The following is a 24,855-nucleotide window of genomic DNA, read 5'->3' as shown; positions in this document are numbered from 1 at the left end:
GACTGATCTGCCTTGCCTGGGAAGAGCGCAATGATGGTGCCAACCTGGGCCAGTGAAGCAACGTCCTCCACAACTAGACTGAAGAACAAAAAACAACTCAACTTGTCTGTTCCCCTTCCCCCAATTCCCCAATAAAAAAAAAAAAAATCTTAAAAAAAAAAAGAATCCTGTGAGACAGCTGAAAGAACATGTTAGAGCCACAGTCACATAGCATTTTATTTAATTATTTGGGTGAAGAAGGTAGAAGAGATGGACTTTCCAGTAGGCTCTAAGGAAAAAGAAGAGGGCTGAGCAGATTTCGTTTCTGCGAGGCTGCAGGTTACGTAAGGGAAATGGGGGTGCAGAGAGGGGAGGGAAGGAGCAACCTAGAGCATGCGGAGATGAGCCACCAAAGAACAAAGAAGTCAGGATCAGGGGCAGAGTGTAAGGTAGAGACAATGAGCCCCTGACAGGATGGTGGGTTAGCGGGTGGGGTGGGGGCGCGGACAGGCCAGGGGAAAGAATGTGGACAGCAGCCAAACCACGCACTCCCGCTGCCTGGCGTGGGCTCAGCACCTGGGACGCACAGGTTGCTACTTTACAGCTTCAGACACTGAATCCTGCCGGCACTGCCTGGGGCAGGCTTGATAACCCGAGCCAAGGCACTGAAACCTAGAGCACATAAGCCAAGAAGCCATGAGAACAGGCTAGAAAGACAGGAGTCAAGCACAGAGAGGCCTGGTGACTTCCCCATGGTCACACAGCACTGTGCCATGGCGCTGGGACAGCACAGGTGAGGGAAGGCGCATTCAGGGCTGATAGGAACTGACCAGGGTGGGGAAGCAGTGACTGTGCACACGCAGCCCAGGTCTGGAAAGGTGGCGGGAGCACGGCCTGTGGCGCTGCGCTTGGCCTGCCCACCAGAGCTGTAGCTCCCCTACAGCTCTTTCCCGACAAGGCACAGGCAACACGCTGTTACTTCCCCCAGAAAGAGCGAATAGCCCCGGGGCTGCGAGTACGCACCTGGAATCGGTACCCCAGTGCATGGCATAGATCTTAGCCAGGTGGCCCCGCAGCGTCCTCCTGGTACGCATCTGGATTCTTCCCACAGGGTCGATGTTGTTTGTGATCTGAAAAAGAAAAGCTCCTGAAATCGGCCCTGTGACGACACCGTTGCCCTGTATCCTCCATGCCCACCCCACTGGTGGCACCACCGCCCTCGCCGTGCCCACCCCATCCTGCCAGCCCCCAAGGCAGCTCTCCACCCATGGGGACATGCGTTTACCACGGCGCCTACCTTCCTTTCATGGTTCTCGTTATGTCTCCTGCTCTACCTGGTCGTCAGGACCACCTGTGTCTCCCCAATGGTCCCCCCAACATGTGCTGGGCACGCTGCCGGCCCCCAGGGGCATGCACCTCAGCCCCCCTTGCTGTTCGCCCAGCTCGTCCCACCTCCCTCAGTCGTTACGGCCTCATCAGCCAGCTGCCCATCCAAGTACACGGCCCTGGGCCTGCGTCCTGTTCACAGGCCCTTGGCTGCGAGCCAACCAGGACGGTTGTGATGTCTCCTATCTGGCCCACGGCACAGCCCGGGGTGCTAACCTACTGGGCCGGCCGACAGAAAGTCCCAGGTTGACAAGTGTGTCAAGTCACAGCAAGGGATCTAAAAGTGTACCTGAGAGTTCAAATTCATGTACCTAATTCTATGCAGTACAATTCCTCCTTAACTTATTGTTTAATCCCAATTAAAGTGCATCCCCTAAAGCATTAGGACATTGGGGAAAATTAATCGTCCACCATAAAAATAAAATTTTTTCACATTTGTTTGATTCTTTGGACAAAGATGTCAACTCTTTCACGAGGTGGAAATGAGCATGTTATAGGCACGGCCCGGTGGCATCTAGCACATTCCACCTCCCCAAGAGAAGCTGGGCCTGCCACGCACTGCCCTGTCTTCTGTCTGTGGGGGTCACAGCTCTGAGGACATACTGTGAATGGAACCACACACCACGTGGCCTTCGTGCGGCTCTTCTCACCACGCCATGTTTTCTGTCCATGCCGTGGTGGGCGTCAGTACCGCATCCCTTTTTATGGCTGACTAATACTCCCGTTACTGCACTCTGTTCACGCACTCGTCCGCTTGTGGGGACTGTGGCTGTTCCCACCTTTGGCTGTTGTGACTAGGGCTAAGAACATGTGTCCGTGTCCTCGTTGGAGCACCGGTTTTCACTCCTTTTGGGTGTGTGTGTAGGAGTGCAATTGCTGGGTCATAATTTATGTCTAACGTTTTGAGGATCTGCCAAACTCAACTTTAGGAATAGACATTCTGAGGCAGATTTTTTTATAAAGAGAGGACCTTGAAAATACCTCGTTTGAAGGCTGTAATGGTATCTGACAATGCTGACCTCTAAAACAGTAAGTACTTACTTAAGGCTAGAGACGTGTTTCATCTTAAAAAAACACCATTTCCCATGCCTAGCACGGGAGTGAATTCTGAGTGCCAATCTCCAAGCATGGTTTTCCTCCTCCTCACCGTGTGGAAGGAACGAGACCAGAGCCTATCCTAGGGGTCCCCAGTGGGGCCCCCACCGCACACCAATCTGTATGTTGGGCAGCGACTCTGCATGAGGCGTGCTTACCTGAGAGAGAGTTGCATCCGCACATGCTTTCCTAGCGTCCTAGAAACAACAACGATGAAGGCAAATTAGTCATGTTCCTCATATGTCCATCCCAGGTCCTCACACCAGGTTCTCAGAGAGACTCTATAAAGCGTCAGGGGCAGAACGTGCAGGGTGGCACACTCGCCCCCTGCCTCCCTGTCCTCACAGCCCACAGGGCAGGGCCATCTGGGGACTGCACAGGCACACAGGTCTCACTCAACACACAGCCCATGGCACCCTAACATGTCCCAGGCAACACCCGTGACCCCAGAAACACAGCCCGTGCTGGAAGGAGCCCAGGACCAATTGGTGCTGCCTCCTCGCCTGCCTGCCAAGGCCCCCGTCCCTGCCACACACCTGAATGCAAATCTCGCTCTGTCTTCTAACAGCCCAGGAGCTGTGGGGCCCAGAGAAAGTCTAAACAGCACCAATGGCCAACCCAAAGAGCTTTGCTTCTGGAATTGTGTTAACTGAGGGCTCTGTTTTAGAGCCAAACAGTGGCTCTTGCCAAACTCTGTGGAAAAGAGCAAAGGCTCTAATGACTTCCTGGCTCTTCTATCCTGTTACATTTTCTTATCTATGAAATGACCTTGTGAGGCAGGTAAGTACTATAAAGAGATATACTAAAGCTAATTAAAATGTTTCATTGCCCCTAAGTAATCAAAGTTACTAGAAAATGAAATCTTGAAATCTCAAATTAATGTATATATTTTATAAATAGAGAGCCATACGTTATGAAGGAAAATGAGATAACAGCTTTTTTTTTTTTAAAGAAGAAGGATATTTCTCTTTTTTTTTAAGGTTTTATTGGGGAATTGAGGAGGGGAACAGCGTTGGGGAATCGGGGAAGGGGAACAGACAAGTTGCTGTCCTTTTGTTCTTCAGTCTAGTTGTGGAGGATGTTGCTTCACTGGCCCATGTTGGTATTATCATTGCGCTCTTCCCGGGGGAGGCACATCAGTCGCTGGCCACTGGACAGCCGCTCATGGCGGCTCACAGCTGCTCACGAAAGCTCACACCAGCTGCCGGCCAGCCTCACTGCAGCCTATGCCGTCGCTGGTGACTCATGGCAGCCTAGCTCCAGGTCGAGCTGTTGTTCCCGTCTTAGCTGTAGAGGGCGCAGCGTCACTGGCCCTCATGTGGGATCCAAACTGGGGCCCTGCTGCTCAGAGCTGGCGTCCTAAGTCAACTCTTAACCAATGCGCCACTTGGCCAGCCCAGTAACAGCTTTAATTGGGTCAAAATCTGAGTGTAGGAATGATTTCCCAGAAAATGATGACAATTTCTAATAAGAAAAATGTTTCCTTATATAGTCATCCGACCACCTGTTTGACAGTGGCCACAGACCACAGGACGGCCCTTACACAGGGGGGCACATGCCGGGTGTCCCAAGGGAGCACCCTCCAGGACCAGCTGCCTCAGTGTGAATGATCTTATTTCGTGAGGCGGTGGGAATACTTACCCCTCAAGAGCACAGAAACCTATTCAGATTGTTATCATAAGTGTATCAAAGTAGAAGACCCAGGCTCCAACTGCACTGCAATCATGCTATTCCATGTCACTCTGTTTAACTCATGATATAGTTAACACAAAATCTTCTGTAACTTAGCACTTCCCTGCCAGCACCTAACTGGGGTGAGAAGGAAGTGGAGGGGAGACCCAGGGGGGCAGGTCTTGCATCAACGAACTCTACTCGTCAAGTACTGAGTTTAGTGTTTATTTCTGAATACCAGTTTTGTTGATGTTATCTGTGGCTTCTAATTTTAAGAAAGAACAAGAATTTTTTAAATGGAAAATACAAACGATGGGACTTAGGAACTCGAGAAGTTAAAACGGAGTTCATGCTACGCCCCAGACAGAGTGTGGTGAGCCGACTGATGAAACGAAAAGGCTACTTTACACACCAAGCACAGGTCACTTCGGTTCAGTCTCCACTTCAGCCAACAAGTGCTGTGTGCACGTGTGTGCGTTTCAGCGCAAGCGCCTTCCACTTCCCACAGTGCAGGAAGGGGCCACCCAAGGGCCACATCTCTGCCACTGCTTAATAACAGCACAATCACCACCTTCTAGGTTCATGCTCAATTTAACGGGCTGGTGGAAACGTGCGAGACTCGTGTGCTATTTAGTGCTCAGGCCTCTGTACTGTCGGTGATGATAAATGTCACTGAAGGTAACAGGTCACCTTTGTGTCCCCTTAAACCACTGGCTGTTCAGTTCCTCATCCTACTGGACATTCATCCTCTTTGTGCTTGGGCCGCAGTACAAGCCCCCCCTCTGCTCAGCCACCGCAAAGCCACACACAGAACCCTGTCACACAGTGAGTCCCGTTGAGCAGGGGCTAGCGGTCAATCTGTACACAGCTGGCACCTGTACATTTTGTGGCGTTTTCCTTAACTCATCACATGGCCTGTGTACTCGAAGACATGCCATGCTCCAATCAGCATCCCTGTGAGAGCCCTGCTTCCTCACCAATCAATCAAAAAAGGATGAGAGTCCTCTGGGGTCTTTCAACTTTAAGACAAACCTAAGAAAGAAAGCAGCCCTGCTCAGGCTAGTGAACCATTTCTTTAAGAAGCACGCCCTCCTTGGGCAATCAGAAAAAGGGGGTTTCTTTCCTTCCTAAAAGGGAGTCTCCCTCCCTGTCGTGTAATGGACTTGCACAGCCTTGGGGACACAGCCCATGATGGCTCAGCCACTCTCCTGGGACACAGTCCCACGGGAAGCCACGAGCCACGTGAGACACGCATCATGCAAACTGCGTGTGCTGTTTAATGTGAGAGACACACTCAATTCTCAACTTAGTTCTAAAAGAAAATATAAAACAATGGAAAAAAAAAACCAATGAAAATATTAAGTATATGTTGAAATGACATGTTTTAGATACAGTCTATTAAAAATTAATCCCAACTGTTTCCTTTCACATTTTTAAATTCCACGTGGGGCCTGCATGACAGCCCTGCCTGCACTTCACACTGTACCTGGGGCTACAAGGTGGGAAGAGATGTGACGTTGACTTTCAGCCTGTGCTTTTTCCAAATATGGTTTCGCCTCTGCCATACAGACTCTGTTTATCTACTGTGAATGGATCCGAATCCACTCTCCATGAACCACAATTTCAGTTGTCAGAAAAACAAAATTCTGATTTCTACATTTGGGAGGTGGACAAACATCTTAAGTCTGATCAGAGCAAATCAGAAACACTGAGTCTTCCTGATCTTTACTGAGTAGATCAGGTATTTTAAATGGTAAGAGCAGAACTTCTCCCAATGAAAGGATATTTTCTGTTTCCTCCTCAGCTACAGGTCTCAGATAATTCCATTAACTGTTCTCAAGCTAACAAAAAAGATGTCTAAAATAATGTTGATGCTTCTTTCTCCAATTACCAGTAGGCCTTCTGAACATGGTCCTTGAAAAGGAAATGATTAGGCTCCATCAGAACACTATTTAGAGCCGCCTGAAAAGTGATGCCCTGAGGGCTGCCTGACTGGTGTGTGTGTGGGTGGGGGGGGGGATAAAGCCGAGACAGCAGCACTGCTGCCCTTCTCCCTGACAACCATCTACCTAAACTTGCTGAGAGGTGCTGCTTCTTGGTGAGCCCACGGCTTTCCCTCTCATGCTTCATATCAATGCTGAGAAGAGCAACACCGACTCACGAAGCTGGAGGAGAGCAGAATTCATCCCTTTAGGCCCGCTTCTCCTCCCTTTTTCAAAGACCCTGGTTCCGCAACGTGAGGTTATAGGTCAGTGACGGAATTCAGTCTTAGAACTCTATGACTGCTCTTTGTGCAGGGCAGCTGAACTGTGCAGGGCGGTTTCTCTCTTCAGTGAGGTGTCTCAGCTCTGATGGCCTCGCCAAAGCTGTGGACTCCAGTAACCCCCCCCAGGGAACAATAAATCGGGCACACCTAAAATATTTGGTGCTATTGGCGTTAATACTCTTATTTTTAAACAAGTTTCCTGCCCACAACTTAAGAGTCACACGGAGGGAGGCAGACACCACACTCTATACAGTGACCAAAGGGATGCCACAAAGCTAATTCCCAGAGTTAAGAAACAATGTACATGGCTGGCCGAGTAGCGTGTTGGTTAAGAGTTGGCTTGGACGCCAGCTCTGAGCAGCAGGGCCCCGGTTCGGATCCCATGAGGGCCAGTGACACTGTGCCCTCTACAGCTAAGATGGCTCAACCTGGAGCTGGGCTGCCATGAGGCGATGGCAACGGCGTAGGCTGCAGCCCCTGCTGCAGTGGGCTGCCATGAGCTACTGTGAGTGGCTGGCAGCCAGCGCAAGTTGCCGTGAGCGGCCATCCAATGGCCGGCGAGTGACTGCCTCACCGGGAAGAATGCAATGATAATACCAACATGGGCCAGTGAAGCGCCGTCCTCCACAACTAGACGGAAGAACAAAAGGACAGCAACTTGTCTGTTCCCCTCCCCAATTCCCCAATAAAATCTTTAAAAAACAAAACAAGGTACAGGGAAGATGTTTATAAACTCTATGGCAACATTTTATACATATTCAAATAACAACCTACTAGGAAACAGAATTCTGCAGCTAACGTGCTAGACGCAGTATCTGGATGTGTGATTAGTGCGTCCTGGGCTAATGAGGACTCCGTTTCAGTCCAGAACACTAGGGGGTCATTCTGTAACCCAAATTTCCTAAAAACAGATAACATTTGACCTAAAATCCAAATGATTACAAAAACACGTATGAGAGGGTGACTGTTAGCTCAGTTGGTTAGAGCGTTGTGCTGATAACACCAAGGCTGTCAGTTCCATCCCCGCATGAGCCACTGTGAGCTGTGCCCTCCTTAAAAGAGTCAACTGTGCCATTGTAGCATGAAAGCAATGTGTAACCAATGACCATGGCTGTTCCCCAATAAAATTTATTAAAACAAACAAACAAACAAAACCACGTGTGAGCTACGTACTCTAATTTGGTTTTTGAGCTGTTCGGCCTCCTGCCGTAACTGGTCAAGTTCACTCATCTTCTGATCTCAGTGCTCTCCAACGTCACCTCAAAGAATCTGAGATCTGAAAAAAACGCAAGCACAGAAACATTAATAAACAATGGCTGAGTAATCATGAAGCAGGTGAGAAGGGGAAATTGCAGTTCCGAGTGCTGTGGTTTCACTCAAGTCCAAGCACTGTAACATTCGCCAGAAGCTGTAATAAAATGCCTACCTCCCAGGGGCTGGCTAGGAAAACACACTCACTGCTATTCACTAGCTTTGCACAATGCCAATATCTAGTGGTTTACTCAAAGATGGTGGTAGGCTGAAAAAGGAAAAGTCTGTTACGACACATTTTTCACGAATGATCTGGGTCTCACTAGGGAACCCAAGAACCTAAGACTGACATTTACTCGCAGAACAGCTCTCACGTGAAAACCCTGGGCTAGGTAGGCCAGGAAATGGGGTACAGCGGCAATTTGGCAACCTAGCACCTCAAAGTCACATCAATGAGCTTGAACCCATGACCGCCCAGATGTCGGCACGTTTTCACAGCAATTCTAGGAGGATCTGGTGTGGTGCCCAGCAGGCATCTGGCTCGGGGACAGCCTGCTGCCCCACCAAGCGGGACCGTGGGAGGCCAAAAAACTCAGAACACCCCCTAACGTGACAGGCATAGGGCAAGGCAGCCCTACCCCACACCATCTCGTCAGCACTCCTGAATCAGTCAAAACAAAGCCATCTTGGTTAATGAGAGACTCATTTTTCCAAAGAAATCTCAGAATTGGAGGTTGCTTTTCTGACCCAGAACAGAGCTGTCAATCATAAATCTGACCAACAGAGCACAAAGCTGAAGATATAATCACCAACATCTTTTAATCACTTACGAGCACGTCAGCTCCCACACGCAAACACAGCTTATGCAAGGCCTCCATTTCCTATGCAAATACAGGGGAGTGCTTTCCCTCACAGGTTGTGTATAAAAGTCATAGGGTTAATATAACACACACCAGATATTGAACTAACGGTGCTTGTTTATCGTCTTGAGATTGAAACACACCTGGGGGCCATTACATGGATGGCCCCAGAAGCACAGTTGTCCAAGTTCCTAGTCTACATAAGCTTTCCTACTCTACAAAAAGCATTTCGAATAATTGTTCCATGGTCCCTATTACAGAAACCTGATGTATATTTACTGCTGACAACAAAAACATCACTCCTAACGCAAAGCATCTTGGAAAGTCAGATCTGGTCCTTGCTCTCACCTGGCTCAGCCAGCCCACGTCTAGTCACAGCTAGAAATGCCGCAGCTGCTCAGGCCAGCCAGGCAGGAAGCAGACGGACTCCAGACAGGCAGCTCAAGTCCCCAGTGCTGGAAGGTCACCAAGAAAGGCCTCTGGAGCCAGGACACAGCAGAAGGCGGGGCCTGCTGCCCAGCTCAGTGGGAGGCGACACACAGTGACAGTCTTGGGGCTACTTGTGGCCAAGAGAGCTGTTTGGAAAGGCATTACTGTGAACACACAGGGAGCTCGGCTGATGCCTTGTGGGGGCCTTCCCGGCTGGACTGGGGCATGGTGCAGTTAGGTGTGCGAGTGACCACACTGACTCCCTCTCTAGGGTCCACGTACACACTCTATGGACTGCACCCATGTGCGTGAATGTCTGAAATATTAATAGTGCCAAGAGAATACGAACTAATTTCCACACAGAAAGCCGTGGTCTTCTCTCAAGCCCACGGCCGGCCTGCCCGCCCCAGGTGCCTTGTGCCAGTCCAGGCACCACTAACCTGCAGTTAGACACGTGGCTGGATTATACCGTGACCTGCAGAGTCGGGGGTGTTTGATTTCAGCACCCCCACATTAGAGAGTCCTTCTTAGTTTGTGAAGAAGCTTCCTTATTAATCCTTCTAAAAACCAACAGCTAATGTTGGCCTGAGACACCTTGAATTAAACTCAGTTTTAGTCAACAAACATAACTTCTGATCCTAAACACTAAAAAGCCAATTTTTAAATTCACACATTGAGGACGGGGGCATTTAAATTGTTTAAATGCATGTTCCCGGGGTTTAAACCATTTAAATCAACCTTTATACTGTGTTTCTTTAAAAATTTATAACAAATTCGCTATTCTTGTGAACTGAAATTTATAAGACAAGTACTGATCTGCCCTATCACCACCCTTCATGAACATATTATACTGAAAAATACAAATAGGTTTTTTTCTTTACTTCTTCATTTCTCCGTGGAACATCAACCATTGCTGAATCTTGAATTGTGGAAATCATGTTGACAACACGAGTATCCCTCCAGGATTGAAAAAGAATTTCACCCTTTCTCCTGAACGTGGTTTTGCTGCATTTCAGAGACTGTGATTTATTTGTTTTTCATTTCTGGAGGAAGACCCCTGTTCACACTGATTGTTCCACATACTCTAATGCAAATCTGCATCACCGGTCAATGAGTTAAGGACTAGAAACAGCACACTCCCTAGGATCTAGGTAAACAGGAGATACTCTCTTAAGACGCTCGGGTCTTCAGGTAAAGACTCAAATTCCAGTATTAGCACCTCCTCAGATCTTAAATTTAAGTACATGTTTCTTTTAATTAGATGTTCTTTTTTACATATTACAGCAGAATATACACACAGCACTTGCCCAGCTGTACTGCTTTAAGCTAGAGAACTGAGTTTACTGAAGACCTAAGTATCTTTACACTGAGAAGCTCCATTTAACTCGGTCACTTCACAAAATTTCGGAAGCAGTAATACCAACACCTTCTGACTTTAATCTTCAGTCACAGCAAAGGGACCAAACCAGACCGAGTTCTTTCCTTAGCAAACAGCATCAATTATTAACACTGCCTTCTGATCACAGCTCCCTCTCTAATCCGTGCCCACATCTGCGTCTCTACTTAAGATTCAAAATCCACGTCTGTCAATTTTTAAAACAAGGGGCATTCCTATTTCTACGAGCAATACAAACAAATGTCCTAAAGACCCTATTTAACCTGTACAAAAGGTCTGGTGAGAAAAAGAAACCTACTGTTAGGCATTTAAAGGTTTTGAAAACCACACCGACTATTCTCCATGTCAAAGCTGTATTTTCTAAAATCAAATCTGGAAAAGAAGTTTTCTGTAGATGGGGGGACACTCAGGATCTCAGTGTGCTAGCCTCTCGGTCACCCGGGAGGCACTGTCCAGGACCACTGGGACATAGTGTGCACACATCCACACATGGGCGGCCCCCTTCGCTCTGAGCTGGGACACTGAACTGGCCCCACAGGATGAGGGTGCAGAGTTCAAACACCACCACTGTCACAGGAGCCAGACAGCCGACGCTCCCACCCAGAGAAGCCGGCACCCCACGGGCGGCGAGAGACCTGAGCGGAACTGCCAGGAAGCAACCAACTTTCTTATTCCCACAGCCTGCAGGCTCACCCCAAAACCTCCTCTGTAAACTGTAAACAAAATAAACAGGTACAGTGTATAAATGATGGCACTTTTCTTTTGTGTATAAAAAGGACAAACATCTATGCTACTGTAAGCAATCTTTTCTGTATATACATAAGAAAACGTTAATAGTGGCTATTTCTGGAGAAAGACAGGAATAGTGGGGCAGCTTTAATTTTTCACATTACCTTTTATACATGTATTTTTTTCTTCTTTCAACAGTTAACAGGTTATCTGGGCCCTGGAAGCAAGAAGCTTTCACATTTTTTTCTCTATACTTTTCAGTTAAAAAAAAAAAAGCTAATGTTAACTTTTTACCAAACGAACTATTACGTATCACTAAGAACAATAATGAAAGATGGTAGAAAAATCTGGAGCAATGCTTATCATGTGTTAAATGAAAAACAAATGTAATCATTTTAGCTATTTCAGAAAAACAAAAATACACTTAGTTTAAAAAAAATTGAAAAAGACAAATAGCATTTTTGTTAGAATTACTGATCCTATTTTTCTCGCTTTCCAACATTTGCCGTACAGTTTCTAAACTTTGATAATGAAACAATGAATGTACCGTATTTGCCGGCGTATAAGACGATTTTTTGGCCATGAAAAATATGCCTCCAAGTGGGGGGTCGTCTTATACGCCAGGTACACTTCAGATAGACTGGCCATAGTGCTTGCCCCGTGCCACAGTGGCCTCCCGATGCCTGCCCACTTCATTCCACATACCGTTCAGGCATCAGCAGCGCTGCTGGGTGTATGCTCGGCTGTTACGCGATTTTGCTGTTATGCGATTTTACCACACTCGCAAAATCGCACACAGCCGACCATATAACAAACTCTGTATTTTGAGTGGAAATGTTAGGGGGTCGTCTTATACGCTGAGTCGTCTTATACGCCGGCAAATACGGTACATTTTAAAGTCTTACTTACATTGAACTGCTTTTGCTCTTCTCTTCACTACCTACCCGTGGTCCCCCCAAAGCCTTCTGGAAACCCCACCATCAGGTCCCATGGCCTGGGTCCCTTCTCCCCTTCTCCCCTCCTGTGTGCAAGTCACTGCTAAGCTCTGGACATGCTGACTCAGCTCGCTGACCAGTCTAATCCACTAAGACAGGACCTGCTGAGAGGTTCCCGTCTGTCCTCTCTGACCCATATCTGCCACTGGCTTTTATTTAGAACTTCTGTTTTGGAAATGCTTTTTGTAGAAATCGAAGTAACTTAACAGCCAGTATGTGAAAGTGACCTGCTCCTACTTTAGAAAACACGCAACATCTTTGAAAGTCAACATGTTAGCATAATTTCATTATTCAAGTTATTTCCCATTGGCAATATAATGTGCTTCCCCGGAGGCCCTGGGTGGCACTAAGTCACCTCAGGCTACACGCACACTGTCAACCTCTATTGAAGACCCTGTTAAGTCCAGGAAGGACATCCCGGAACCCAGAACCCCAGTTATCACACAGTTGCTGACAATGACACTCAGGCCACGCGCTGAGTAAGGTATCAGAGTAATTCAAGTTCTGGTTCCGCCACATACAAGGAACGCAACTTTCTCCAAATCTCTTTTCACTCTGGTCTGTTGAATGCAAAGCCAGAATGGTGTCCACGTCACAGGCTGAAATAACAATTAAATGAGACAATTGGAAAGTGCTCTGTCAGCCCTTCAGTGATTAGAGGATGAAGTTCCTTTAACAGAGGAGACAAGCGCATGCAGTCTCAGCCCTGGGGCCTCCCACTCTGCTCCAGTGGCCCCTCTGAAACCTCCAAGATCACATCCAGCCTACAGAGCACCCAGTGTCCCACGGGCAGGAGGCTGCCCCCTTACTCGACCCCTCGCCCACCACGCTGCATCTCCAAGACAAAGCAGCATTGGGAGAGAGGGGTTTGCATGAGGCACTGAAACCAGTTCCATCGGCTTTCTACTTTTCTTTCATGCCCACATCCAAGTTAACCTCCAAATAAGACGGTGCTAACCCAAAGGACGACAGAAAGTCCTCCTTTGTGACACACAGTTCTAACCACACCAGCAGCAGGACAAAGGCACCACGACAGTGCCGGTGTTGATACTGGAGTGGGTGCAGTGACCGCCCTGTGGACACTTGGCCCCATGGGACCGACCCTGCCTGCCCTGCATTTGAAGGTGTATGCTGATATATTGATATGTTCCAGTTTTCCATTAAAAGTTCTAAAAAAACGTCACGAGACTTTGAATCTTGATTCAAAACCCAAGTGTACAGACTTTTTAGAGAAAATGAAGAAAATCTGAATGTGGTCTGGGTGTTTGAGGACACAAAGGAGTTGCTGCCCTTTTGTTTGGTGTCACAATGGGCCTTGTCCTTAACTGATAGAAACACTTCTTACTTATGAGTGAAGTAAGATTCGGGGATTTGCTTTAAGACACTTCAAGGCAGGACAAACAGGAAGGGGGGAAAGGAACAGAGGGAAGGAGGGAGGGAGGGAGGTTGGCTCAACAAAACTGGCAAAGTTCCCTAAATGCTGGAGCTGGGTGATTACATTTATTCTGTTTTTATCTGTTTGGACATTCTCAATGTTTTGGTTTTTTTAATCAGCATTTCTTTGTATTCTCTGACTACATTACAAGCACGTACTGAATTTGCTAAAATCTCTTGGTTTTAAAAGTGTGGGAGCATGGACATCCCACAAGCAGGCCATGTCGTGACATTTTTTCTGCAATGACATGGCTCACCCTGCCACTTCAGCTGGCCAGCTGTCTGAGAATGATGCAACCCCAATAATCCCCAAGTTTGTCTGAACAACTGAATGGTTGACCTTGGGGGCTTACATATCCATGTGTCAAAAGTGATGAAAACTAGCGTTAGGTTTTGATGCTTAGATCTGAAGCAGTAATCAGAACGATCAGAGACGTACACAGTAAACTAACCAGCTGTGTGGCCCACAGGTGGGAATGGGCCTCCGAGGGGAAGCCGAGTGGTCCCAGCCCAGGGCACACAGCGAATGTGCACACGCTGTGTGAACACTGACACATGTGCATAACACGTTATTAGCATGCAATGTATTCAACATCTATGATCCTATGAGATTTTCCTGTTTCTCTTTTCTGACGCAAATTTTAAGAGAACTCGGGGCGGTTGACACAGAGCAGGGGTTTGCTGTCAGGTAAAGCGGACACAGGACACTTCCTTTTCTCGTGCTGCCTCTATGGACAGCAGTGTGGTCTTAGCGTGCACCCCTAAGGCGCCACGACGCTGGGAGCAATCCGGTGGCCCTCAGCAGAAGTGAGTCTGTACTGTGAACACAGACATCTATACACATAGGGCACAGAGCGCTGAGCCCTCCCTCATCTCTTCACCCACACAGTCAACTGGGGGCCAAGTCCCTTCAGTACCTTTTGGAAAGAGTAGGAACTGGGCTCCCCCTGCACAAAATTGACCCCCGTTTTCCCAGCTCAGAAACCAAGAAAGCTGAGGTGGTCTTCCCTAACTCTAATGTCACTTCCTTATGTCACCTTACAAATCAATTCACTTGCCTACCAAACGCTGGCAGTTAGGGGCCACCACAATAACCACAGTGACAGCTCGGGGGACGGGAGGGAGACATGCAGGCTGAGTGCCCCTCACCGGGCCATGGCCCCGGCCCCCTCCGGATCTTGCTATCTGGTGCCCCTGGTCAGTCTTGCACTCTCTCTGCATCTCACCTCATTAGCCTACGGCCCTCTGCTTCAGGGTAGGACATAGACCCTAGCACATAGTGGGTGATCAAAAATTAGTCAATAAACCCAAGCCCTTCGAACCCGCTGAGGCCAAACAGGAAGTGCCGCTTTCATTACTTCAGAGCCAAACTTCATACGTAATTGACGCCGTCTAAGAAACAAGCGGCATACACTGGCAGGAAGGTCTGAGGAACAACAGTGGTGGGGACACACACGAGGTGCCAATACCCCCGCAAGGCTGGGAGGACCCTGCCCATCCATCACGGGGGGAAATCTCTGTCTTTACACTTACTTCCTGCAAACTAAGACGACCACTACTAGCTTTCCGCAGAAGCTGTGTTCATGGCCCTCATCTCGTGTCCAGCCCACCTGAGCAGAGCATGCTGTGGAGGCAGTGGGGTCGTGCGCCCAGCGTCCAGGCCTGGCTCTCTCCTCACCAGGCGGCCTCCACTGAGTCCCTAACCTCTTTGTGCCTTTGGTTTGGGGTCTGAAAGTGGAGACAGTAATAGTGCCAGCCTCACGTGCTATGAGGATTCAGTGAGGAGCCACCTAAGCCCTTCAAACCTGATGACACAGGGCAGATGCCCACTAAGAGTCGGTACCAGGGCTCCACTCAATGACCTGAGAGACTGACAAAGCCACCCCCACCTCCCCGACCTGCCACACCTACCCAGTCAGTGGAGAAATCATGAACATGGGAAGAGTGGAGGTCAGTGGAATGGAGTCACACGGTCAACATACAGCTTGATACCTTCTCACAGACGTGTGCACCTGTGACCCCCCCATTGGCCATTGCCTGCAAGCCTCTTCGCGCCCCTCTTCAGCCCCCCCACCGCGGCCACAAACATGCTTTCTGTTGCTGACACTAGTGTGCACTTTCTAGAGCTGCAAGTACGTGCAAGTACAGGACGCAATGGCTTTGTCCCCAGCACGCCCTTTCCAAGCAGTCGCCGTCCCGGGGGCAGTCTGTGGGGACGCCTGCTGCTGCAGCACCAATGGCCGCGTGTGCTTGACAAACTGTTTGCAATGCAGCCGCACCCGCAATGCATGCGTGAGAGGCCGGCGTTCCTCACATTCTAGGTACAAATCAGCTCAAAGACGGGACCTGTGAACCTTTTCTGCCAGCCGGTGGCTTTTCTATCTCCTAATGGTGTCTCTGAGGGAAAAGAAGTTTTTCATTTTGATCAAGTCCTATCTACAAGTGTTCTCTTCTGGACTGTGCCTTGATGTCACGATTAAGGAATCTCTGCCGAACACAGGCTCAGTGATTGTCTGTGTTCTCTTACAGAGGTTTTCTAGTGTCAGGCTTTGTATTTAGGTCTATGATTCACTTTGAGTTCATTTGTATCTCTGGTATCAACTTCACCTTTTGTATACCATACCCCGTTGTTCAAGCACCTAATTCATTCAACTGAGTTTTGCTTTTTAATTTAAAATTATTTCAACTTACACAGAGTTTCATTATTACAAAGAGCCGTCCGTATACCTTCACCCCAACACGGACACATGAGCTCTATCACTCCCACTTTATACAGACAACCTGGGGTGATTTTCTGGATTACGTGGCCTTACCTTAATCTGTATCATCCGCTAGTGGTCCAGTGAAGATTTGATTTGGGAAAAGGGCTCCGTTGTTTTCTAACGAAAGAAGCTGGAGAAATACTGCTCTAATCTAGAAAGAAAGCCACAACCTCTGGGACCTTACTTAACCTTTCCTACTGAACACTGGATGGAGCCTTTTGAGGAAACGCCCTTCTAGGATTAATGTGTTCTAAACACCAGCTTTGAGCTTAAAACAGATGGGCAAAATGAGGTTATTAAAAAAGAAACTGGGCCGGCCGAGTGGTGCGTTGGTTAAGAACTGGCTTGGGACGCCAGAGGGCCCCGGTTCGGAACCCATATGAGGGCCAGTGACACTGCCCTCTGCAGCTAAAATGGTGAACGGCAGCTCGACCTGGGGCTGGGCTGCATGGGTCGCAGGCGATGGGGCGTGGGCTGCAGTCCCCTGCTGCAGTGGGTTGCCATGGGCTACAATGTGTAGCCAGCAGCCAGCGTGAGCGGCCGTCTAGAAGCCGGTGACTGATCTGCCTCGCCCGGGAAGAGCTCAATGATGGTGCCAGCTTGGGCCAGTGAAGCAACGTCCTCCACAACTAAAGAACAAAAAAAAAACAACAGCAATTTGTCTGTTCCCTTTCCCCCGATTCCCCAATAAAACCTTTTAAAAAAAAAAAGAAACCCTGAAGAAAAATTTAAATACTGGACTTTAAAAACCTATGTGGGTTAATTACATCGAAATTACCTTAGTTCAGAAGCACTCCTGGTCTGTCTCCAATGCAAGTAAGATGGTCTGCGACACAGAGAACAGGCTGTGCGTGCATTCGGGCTGTGGGGACACCATCCTGCACATTTTGGGGCACGGAACTCCACTCCTCCCCCAGCCCCATTTCTTGCCCCAAATCACTTATTTAGTACTTTGTAGTAACTTAGTATTTAGTTCATCAGTGTGGAGAAAAAGAAATCTGATCTCAATTAAAAAAAAAAAATCCTTAGAAATGCCTCAAAGGAAACACCAAGTTAAACTGACAAGTATCAGAGGGGAGAGATGTTTAGAATCCTGTTAGCAGAAAAATCACAGTAATAACAATAACAATACTTAAAAAAAACCAAAAAACCACCGCAATTTAAGAAGCTTCTCAGAGTACGGTAATCCCGCAGATCGTCCCGTCTGACATGGAGAGGGCGCCATCTGGTCTCAAAGCCCTGGCCACCTGTTTACTAGGAGTGGGCGGGCATGTCTAGGTGTACGAGGGGCATTTCCAATGCACCCCTCTACCCCACTCCTGCCGCCCCAGTGCCACCCACAGCTGGGCCGACAGCCCGGAAGCGGCGGCCGGAGCAGCAGGCGTCACAGCACAGACTCGAGCCGCTCCTCTGGCCACACTGCAGCCACACGAAACTACATGCAATTCCACACCACTTCTGAAATGTCTGCTTGTTCTTTCCCAGAAACTCCATTTCCAACATTTAAATACACCTCTGAATCTCTCCCACTCAAACTCTGTGAAAAGACCACTTGGGGTGTCTTAGAGGTTACACCTGCTGATTAGCTCTGTGTTGTGAGCCTACAAGCTCAGTGCACACATCTCGTCTGGGGGGCAGGAGAGGCATCAAGAGGCTGAAAGGCCCTGGCTGCCCTGGGAACAGCTTTATTTGGGAACTGTGCCGCTCCTGTTGGAAGCAGACACACGCTTCTCCAGCAGAAGGGGGGGGGGCAGTCTGTCTGGTATGATACTCGCAGCATCCTGGGCCTCTTCCTTCTGATGGCAGTAGTACGCATTCCCCAGCTGTGCCAACCAAAAGTCTCCAGGCACCACTAGTTGTTCCTGGGAGGTTATATGAGCCCCAGGTGAGAGGCACTTATTTCAGGTGACTGTCACAACCAATCCCTTAACACAAATCCTTTCAGGTATTTTCCACATGAAGAGACAGGGAGGAAAAAATAAAAAAAGAAAACTGTATTACAGTTTGCTCTGACTCCAGTGCCCAGATTGCCTTGTGGCTCAAGACACGAGACAGAGTTAAGGGTCCCTGTTGTTTGGAGGAAGATAACCGGGAGCGCGTCCTTAAGGGGCCAGCTCCCAGGGATGGGCATGCTGGCACGGGGTGTGAGAGCTTGGTCTGGCTCCACTTGTTAGCTGCCGGGGCTCACTTCTGCTAAAAAGACGACCTCGTGGGGCTCCTTTGCTGCCCACGCAGCGCCAGTCACAGGTCTAAAAGGATCACTCAGAGATGGCTCCTTCATTTAAAAATGAAAACATTACAACTAAGAGACGTGGACACCACCTTAATCAAGTGATGAAACTCAGTACAGTACTACCAACAACAGAATAGTTCAATCTTGAGGGGACATTTATAAAAATCCGGAATATGAAACATTACAAGAAACTGGCCTGAACTTGTCAAAAATGTCAATGTCATGACAGGGGGAAAGGTGGGATGACTGCTCAAGATGTCGGGAGCCAAAAGAGACCACCAGACCGACACGACGGGAAGGTGATGACACCCTGGGTGTGAGGAAGGGCATGAGGACCTGGGGGAAGTGAGGAAATGTGTGAACTTGGGTTAGGAGGTTACCGAATCGATGCTGGAGTCCTGGGGTTCAGTAACACCACTGTGGGAATGTCAACCATGACCCTTGTTCAGAGGCAGCAGGTAGGAGCTGTAAAGAATTAAGTGTCATGACATGTGCTCAGAGAAATGCTTCCCCAGAAAGCATACATAAAGAAACAGAAGAAAAGGAGGCCCCACACACTACAAAGCACTACTTCTTGGTGAAAGGGACAGAGCTCCCTGACCTGCTCTTTCAACTGTCTGAAGCCTCAACTATTCAGAATCACAACGTGGGGGAGGGGAAACCCAAGTCATAAGGGGTTAATTCAAGTTTTTTGTAAAGTACGCCTTTCAAGTTTTCAAACAAAAGAATGGGATGACTTGAAAGCTACAGGCAGAGAAAATTACTGTATTTTATAATTATTTCTTGACTTTTCCACTGACCAACACAGTAAGAAAAGGTTTTAGTGGCTGAAAAACTTGGCACAATAGTGTGGTCATGATTTAATGACACGACCAATGCATTTTTACTACTTCATTTTTAATATTCACATTTAATGAATTTTTCTTCATTTTAACTGTTTGTTATCTTTCTGGGGCTGGCTAGAGGATTACAATTTGATCTCTTCAATGGACCAACTTTCAGTTTCATGGTGTTCTGCTGAGTATGTCCTCCCTCCGCCTGCTCTGAGCTCAGGGTGCTTGCTTGCTCTTCTATTGCCGGGACTGGGGCTTAGGTCCAAGGCTTTTCTGTTTTTGTAGGCGCGTCAGGCTCTGCATTGCCGCCCAATAGCACGGCTTTCACTATTTTGCTGTTTTGTTTTCACTTTCGTTCCAGTTAAAATCTTTTCAAAGTTCCCCTTGATGTCATCTTTGACTTGTTTAGTTTCCACATGTTTGGGGATTTCCCTTACTGATATCTAATCTGATGTGAAGCCATGCAGCGACTGGAAGCGCCCTCTTACAGCTCCCACCGGTCATCACGGGTTGATCACCAGGTCTGCATCCGCTCATTTCCCGATCTCTTGACAGCGGGTTACTTGTCGCACGTCTCCTCATTTTCTATGGAGACCACAGCGAAGAGTGTCCAGGCCGGCAGTGGGCGCCTTCCGCCGGGCGGAGCCAATCCAGTCTCTACTGAGCTGCGGCTGGTTTGAATCCACAGCACACACAGGCTTCCTCCGGTGGGAAGCTGCCCTCACCCACCCTGATGAAGGGACCTTCCTCAGGGATGGGGGCCAAGGAAAAGCAGGCCTGTCCCTCGTGCTACAAGCCACCCACCCGTTTCTAGTAGGACGAGCCTTCACTCTACTTGGCGGAAAGCTGTACATTTGTTAGGGGCATTACAGGAGATACAGGGCTCCCCAGAGTTACTTTCTGGGCCACAGTGCACGCACAGGTGCTCCAGGCCAAAAACACACTGGACCGTGACCTTGCTTCCCACAGGTACGCAGCTTCCACTGAGCGTCTCCTGGTGCCACCTGGAGGTTTTGGACAAAATTCCTGTGGGCCTGTGGACGCCACGCATCCCCACACACAGTGTGACCTCACCCGGCTGCCCCGAGAACCTCCCATCTGTACTGTCTCTCAAGCTGGGACAAGGCAGGCTACATGCGATGGGTGTGCCAGGGATATGAGAGGCACGTGTGCTCTGGCTCCTCCATGGAATGGCTACCCCTAAGTGCTAAAGAATCAATTTCTAAATGTGCTCCATTGTTTTTTAAATTATCCTGTATTTCCTTGTGTTTATTAAAAATCTTTTTTGAACACTTGACTGTGGTTTATATTCAGGATACAGTGCATCTCTTGGGGAAAAGTCATGTTGGAAAGTCCTTGTTTTTTGCAGAAGAGTAGGCAACCACACAATATGCCCTGAAAAGCTCTCCAGCTTGCTTCCAACGTAGGTTTTGACCAGGTGACAGCTCAACTTCTGCAGTAAAAAAAGCAACTTTGCCACCAAGCCCCCGAGTGACTGCTGGGCATCGGACATGTCTTTGGGGCAAGAACGAGAAAACACCCCTACACAGGAAGGTGAAAAACCACCCCAGGCTCCAAGCACTTCCAAGTCAATTCAGAAATGAGGGGGCACAACTGAAGACACACCTTTGCGGCCTCGACAATCCCTTCTAGAATCACCTAAGCTTTCAGACTGAGACCGTGCACTGAAGGCCCAGCACAATGAAGAGAGAGACCAGCATCAAGATACATCACAGCTCAGAAACCCAGGTGGAATAAACTGGTGCTCTTCAGAGGGTCGAGAATCAACCGGCACCACTGGGAGCTGGGAGGAAACTAACTGCAACTGTACTCGACATTATCAAGTGTAAGATCAGAAAGGAGACGAGAGTCTAGGGAGCTACCAGAGGATATTTTCCCCCAAAGGGGAGGAATGAGAAGACACCACATCCGGGACTCAGGAGACTCGGTTTCCTCCCTCCTCCGCCCTCTTCCAGTCCTTCTGAGGCCCCTCACTCTGACCACCATCAATCACACAGTAGGGGGATCCCCACAGCCCCCAGCTGCGTCCCGCTCTGAGCCTTTTGCCTAGTTCATCTAAGTCTCAGAGCAATGTAACGAGTAAGCCCTGAGCACACCCCTTCTGTCCGGAATAACTGAGCTGATGCGTTTGTTCTAAGCCAGCAAACCACGTTTAAAGGCAGAGCTGGAAAACAGATGTAGCACAGATTATTTTTAATCAACAATAAAATGTATCAAGTGCTTCTATATGCCAGGTTCTGTGTTGCTGAGTGCTTCATACGCCTCAGCCAATGAATCCCTCAGCAGCACTACCAGGTGCACTGTTATTAGAGCATCACTCCTTGTACTTTTAATTCTGTAAAACTACAGAAAACACACCAGAGGCAAAGAGAGGTCAATACCAGCTCCACGCTGTACAGAGTAGGGGCAGGGTTGGGGTCCAGCCCAGAGGCTTCACGGCCGACCGCTACACTGACTCTCATTCTAAAACAATGAGCCTGTGTCCACTTGTGAAAAGATCAGATATAATGACAAGTCTCCCCTCTGCCAGGAAGCCGCATCTTCACTAAGCCTTCCTGACCGCCCTCTCCCCATCCAGCCGCACCCTGTCCTCTGTCTCCATTTCTGTCTTCTGTCCCACAAGGCTGTAAGGACTGTGCCCATCTTCATGGTTGCTTTGCACTTTTTTCTTGGTGGCCGTGTGTGGTGGGGGAGGTGGTGGTGGTGGGGTCTCTTCAGCTTCTAGACCAGCTATTCTGAGCTGCCCCCACTGTTCCTCCTCCAAGCCCCGGTCCTGGGAAGGTCCGCTGGCTCCTGGCAGCATGTTATTCGACACCACCCAGTCTCCCCACCACCAACCCAGTCACAGCTGACCAGACCAGGGGTAGGTACGCAGCTCCCATCAGACCAAAACAAACTATCCCCCAACAACATGGAACTGAGGCCATGAGTGGGGCAGACTCCCCAGGTCTGGAAGACGGGAACTTGAAAGTGGTGGCTGACTACCCTCCACAACTTGGGGAGCACACTCCCAAGTGTCCTCCTTCCTGTCCCTTCCCAGCCGCCCTACATTCCAGTCCCATATCTAATTCTTGTTTTTTCTTCATCTAGTGCTTCAGTTGGTTTGTTTCTTGCAATCAATTAACATGACCCAAATGAAATGATCTGTATACCATCCCATATCTGCACCAGCACCCATTGCCTAGGTGCCTGCAAGTTAAGTAGGTGACCTCCTCATTTACAGCCTCACCAATGGTGTGTGAGGGGACTCTCCAATTCCCACCTGTCTTATCTTCCAAGTGGGCATCCCGTGCTGTCATCAATCAATGCCCACCGTCTCCCACCTGAATGATGGCAACAGCCACCCCTCAGCCCTTCTCCTACTTGGCGCCATTATCGACACTGGACACACACCTCTCACTTCCTCCTTGGCCCTCCCCCTCCAACTGGTTTAGGGCACACCGTCCCTTTAGTTCTCCCACCTCCTTGTCTTTCTCTTTCCCAGACTGCACCCCAATTCCTAGAGCCCTAAACTCTACAGTGCCCTAAGGGTTCACCCCCTATTTACAGGCCTTTCCTTTCCCACCCACTAATGATCGCTCCACCACCCTCCTCAAGCACGGACTCAAGAATCCCCGTCCCAGCAAGCTGCCACTCAACTGTGTCCCTCCCCACTCCCCGCCTTTGCACCCCAGCCCCTCTGCCGCTGGCTCCTCCAGGCTCTCCCACTGTGCTGGGCCTACTCTTTCTGACTTGCTCCCCCTGCCATCTTTCTCTCTCCTGCCCATCTCACACCACACTGCCTGAGTGATCTTTCTGAAGGGCAGCTCTGACATCTGGCTCCTCTGCTCTTCAAATACTCCCCCTGTGGCAGAAAACCAAGCTTTGCAGCCTTGCCTGATGTAAAGCCCTTCTCTCTTTCTCCCCGTATTTCCAAGCATCCTCCCCCAGCATTCCGATTCATTAAGTCTGAGTAGGGCCACATGTTATTATACACCAACACTCCAGGTGGCTTCAGTGCTCTATGCCACATCTGGACCAAGGTCTGGTCCTGACCACTGGAGTCTGAGACAGAAATCTTAGAAACATGAATGTATCTTTGCCTAGAACAGCGGTTCTCAACCTGTGGGTCGCGACTCCTTTGGAGGTCGAACAACCCTTTCACAGGAGTCGCCTAAGACCATCGGAAAACAAAAAGATATTTACATTATGATTCATAAAACAGTAGCAAAATTACAGTTATAGAGTAGCAACGAAAATAATTTTATGGTTGGGGGTCACCACAACATGAGGAACTGTATTAAAGGGTCGCGGCATTAGGAAGGTTGAGAACCGCTGGCCTAGAAGAATTAAAGACAATTTTAAAAAGTAAATATTCTCCCACAGTCAAGAAAAAAGACATGCTTCCAAAACTTACAAGCTGAAGACAATGAGTACCCTATTTCCTGTAAATTCTCAAAACACAGAAGGCACTCTGAATTGCAAGTGTTTCTACAACTCATATTTTAAATCATTTGTGATTTCCAGTGGGAATTGGAAAGAAGCAAGAATAAGAGACTCCATGCCTTCAGACTGCTCAGAATCACTCTGCCCTTTAATGTGACGCTCGGCTGAGGCCAGGGTTTACGTTACGACGCCGTCATTGTTAGGACAGCGCGTCGCCGGCCTCCTCTGAGCCGGGCACGCGTTCAGGCCTGGGTTCGTATTAGTGAGCCTTCATTCCTCGACACACACATACCAAGCATCTATTCTGTGCCAGGCACTGCTGCGTGGGGTCCCACAGTGAAAAAGACACAAGTCTTGCTGTCAGGGATCTTTCTTTCTAGCCAAAGAGGCAGACGGAAGTGATATGAGCGCTTAACAGTGATACACCAGGTGCGTTCCGCGTTAAGGAAAAATAAAATGGGGTGAGAAGGCTGGTGGGGGGGACTAAGGGGTCTTTCATAAAAGGCATAGAGAAGGCACAGTGATGTTTAAGCAGAGTCCTGGGGACACAGACAAGCAGGTGTGAAGTCCGCAGCATTCACAGGAGCTAACCTGTTTCTGCCACTCAAGTTTTTTTCCTGCTAAAACTAAACGCCAAACAAACCCTGCCACTTCTTACATCTGGATGAGACAGGAAGTTGACAAGTTAACTTTATTTTCTCCATTACTGATATCTAGTCCAACTGCTATCCCTCTCTTAAATGACACCTTGTTGGTACAAAAACGCTCAGTGGTGAAAAGAGGGTGGGGGTGGGGATACAGTAAAGATGCTGAAGAAGGAAACAAACACTCACCAAAAATGTATTTTAAGGGGGATCTATACATTTCCTTTTAGACCCAGACTTTCCTTTCTATTTAAGCTTTAAGCAAAAACTAAGATAAAATTCCTTGATCAAAGAATTATTAGTGGGCCGGCCGAATGGCATGTTGGTTAAGAGCTGGCTTGGGACGCCAGAGGGTCCCGGTTCGGATCCCACATATGAGGGCCAGTGACACTGCCCTCCACAGCTAAGATGCTGAACAACAGCTCAACCTGGAGCTGGGCTGCCGT

At 48.7% G+C, this 24,855-nt stretch overlaps 1 protein-coding gene across 5 annotated transcripts in view; it reads right to left on the bottom strand.

The window, feature by feature from the left end:
* The window catches only part of GNB1 (G protein subunit beta 1), a 70,806-nt gene that overhangs the window by 18,530 nt on the left and 27,421 nt on the right, over positions 1-24,855 (bottom strand). For 2 of the 5 annotated variants that reach the window (XM_019658478.1, XM_019658477.1), the window contains exons 1-4: positions 11,972-12,088; positions 7,571-7,673; positions 2,619-2,657; positions 1,003-1,109 (exon numbers count right to left, since the gene is read on the bottom strand). In XM_019658478.1, the coding sequence (XP_019514023.1) occupies positions 1,003-1,109; positions 2,619-2,657; positions 7,571-7,627 (203 nt within the window). In that variant the 5' untranslated portion in view covers positions 7,628-7,673; positions 11,972-12,088. Of the gene's footprint in view, positions 1-1,002; positions 1,110-2,618; positions 2,658-7,570; positions 7,674-11,226; positions 11,316-11,971; positions 12,089-24,855 lie in introns of those variants that run through there. The other 3 variants (XM_019658479.1, XM_019658481.1, XM_019658480.1) reach the window with 2 other exon arrangements.

The sequence above is a fragment of the Hipposideros armiger genome, unplaced genomic scaffold (assembly GCF_001890085.2).
Source record: "Hipposideros armiger isolate ML-2016 unplaced genomic scaffold, ASM189008v1 scaffold_284, whole genome shotgun sequence".
NCBI classification, from domain to species: domain Eukaryota; kingdom Metazoa; phylum Chordata; class Mammalia; order Chiroptera; family Hipposideridae; genus Hipposideros; species Hipposideros armiger.
This window is presented reverse-complemented; position numbering and strand designations above follow the sequence as displayed.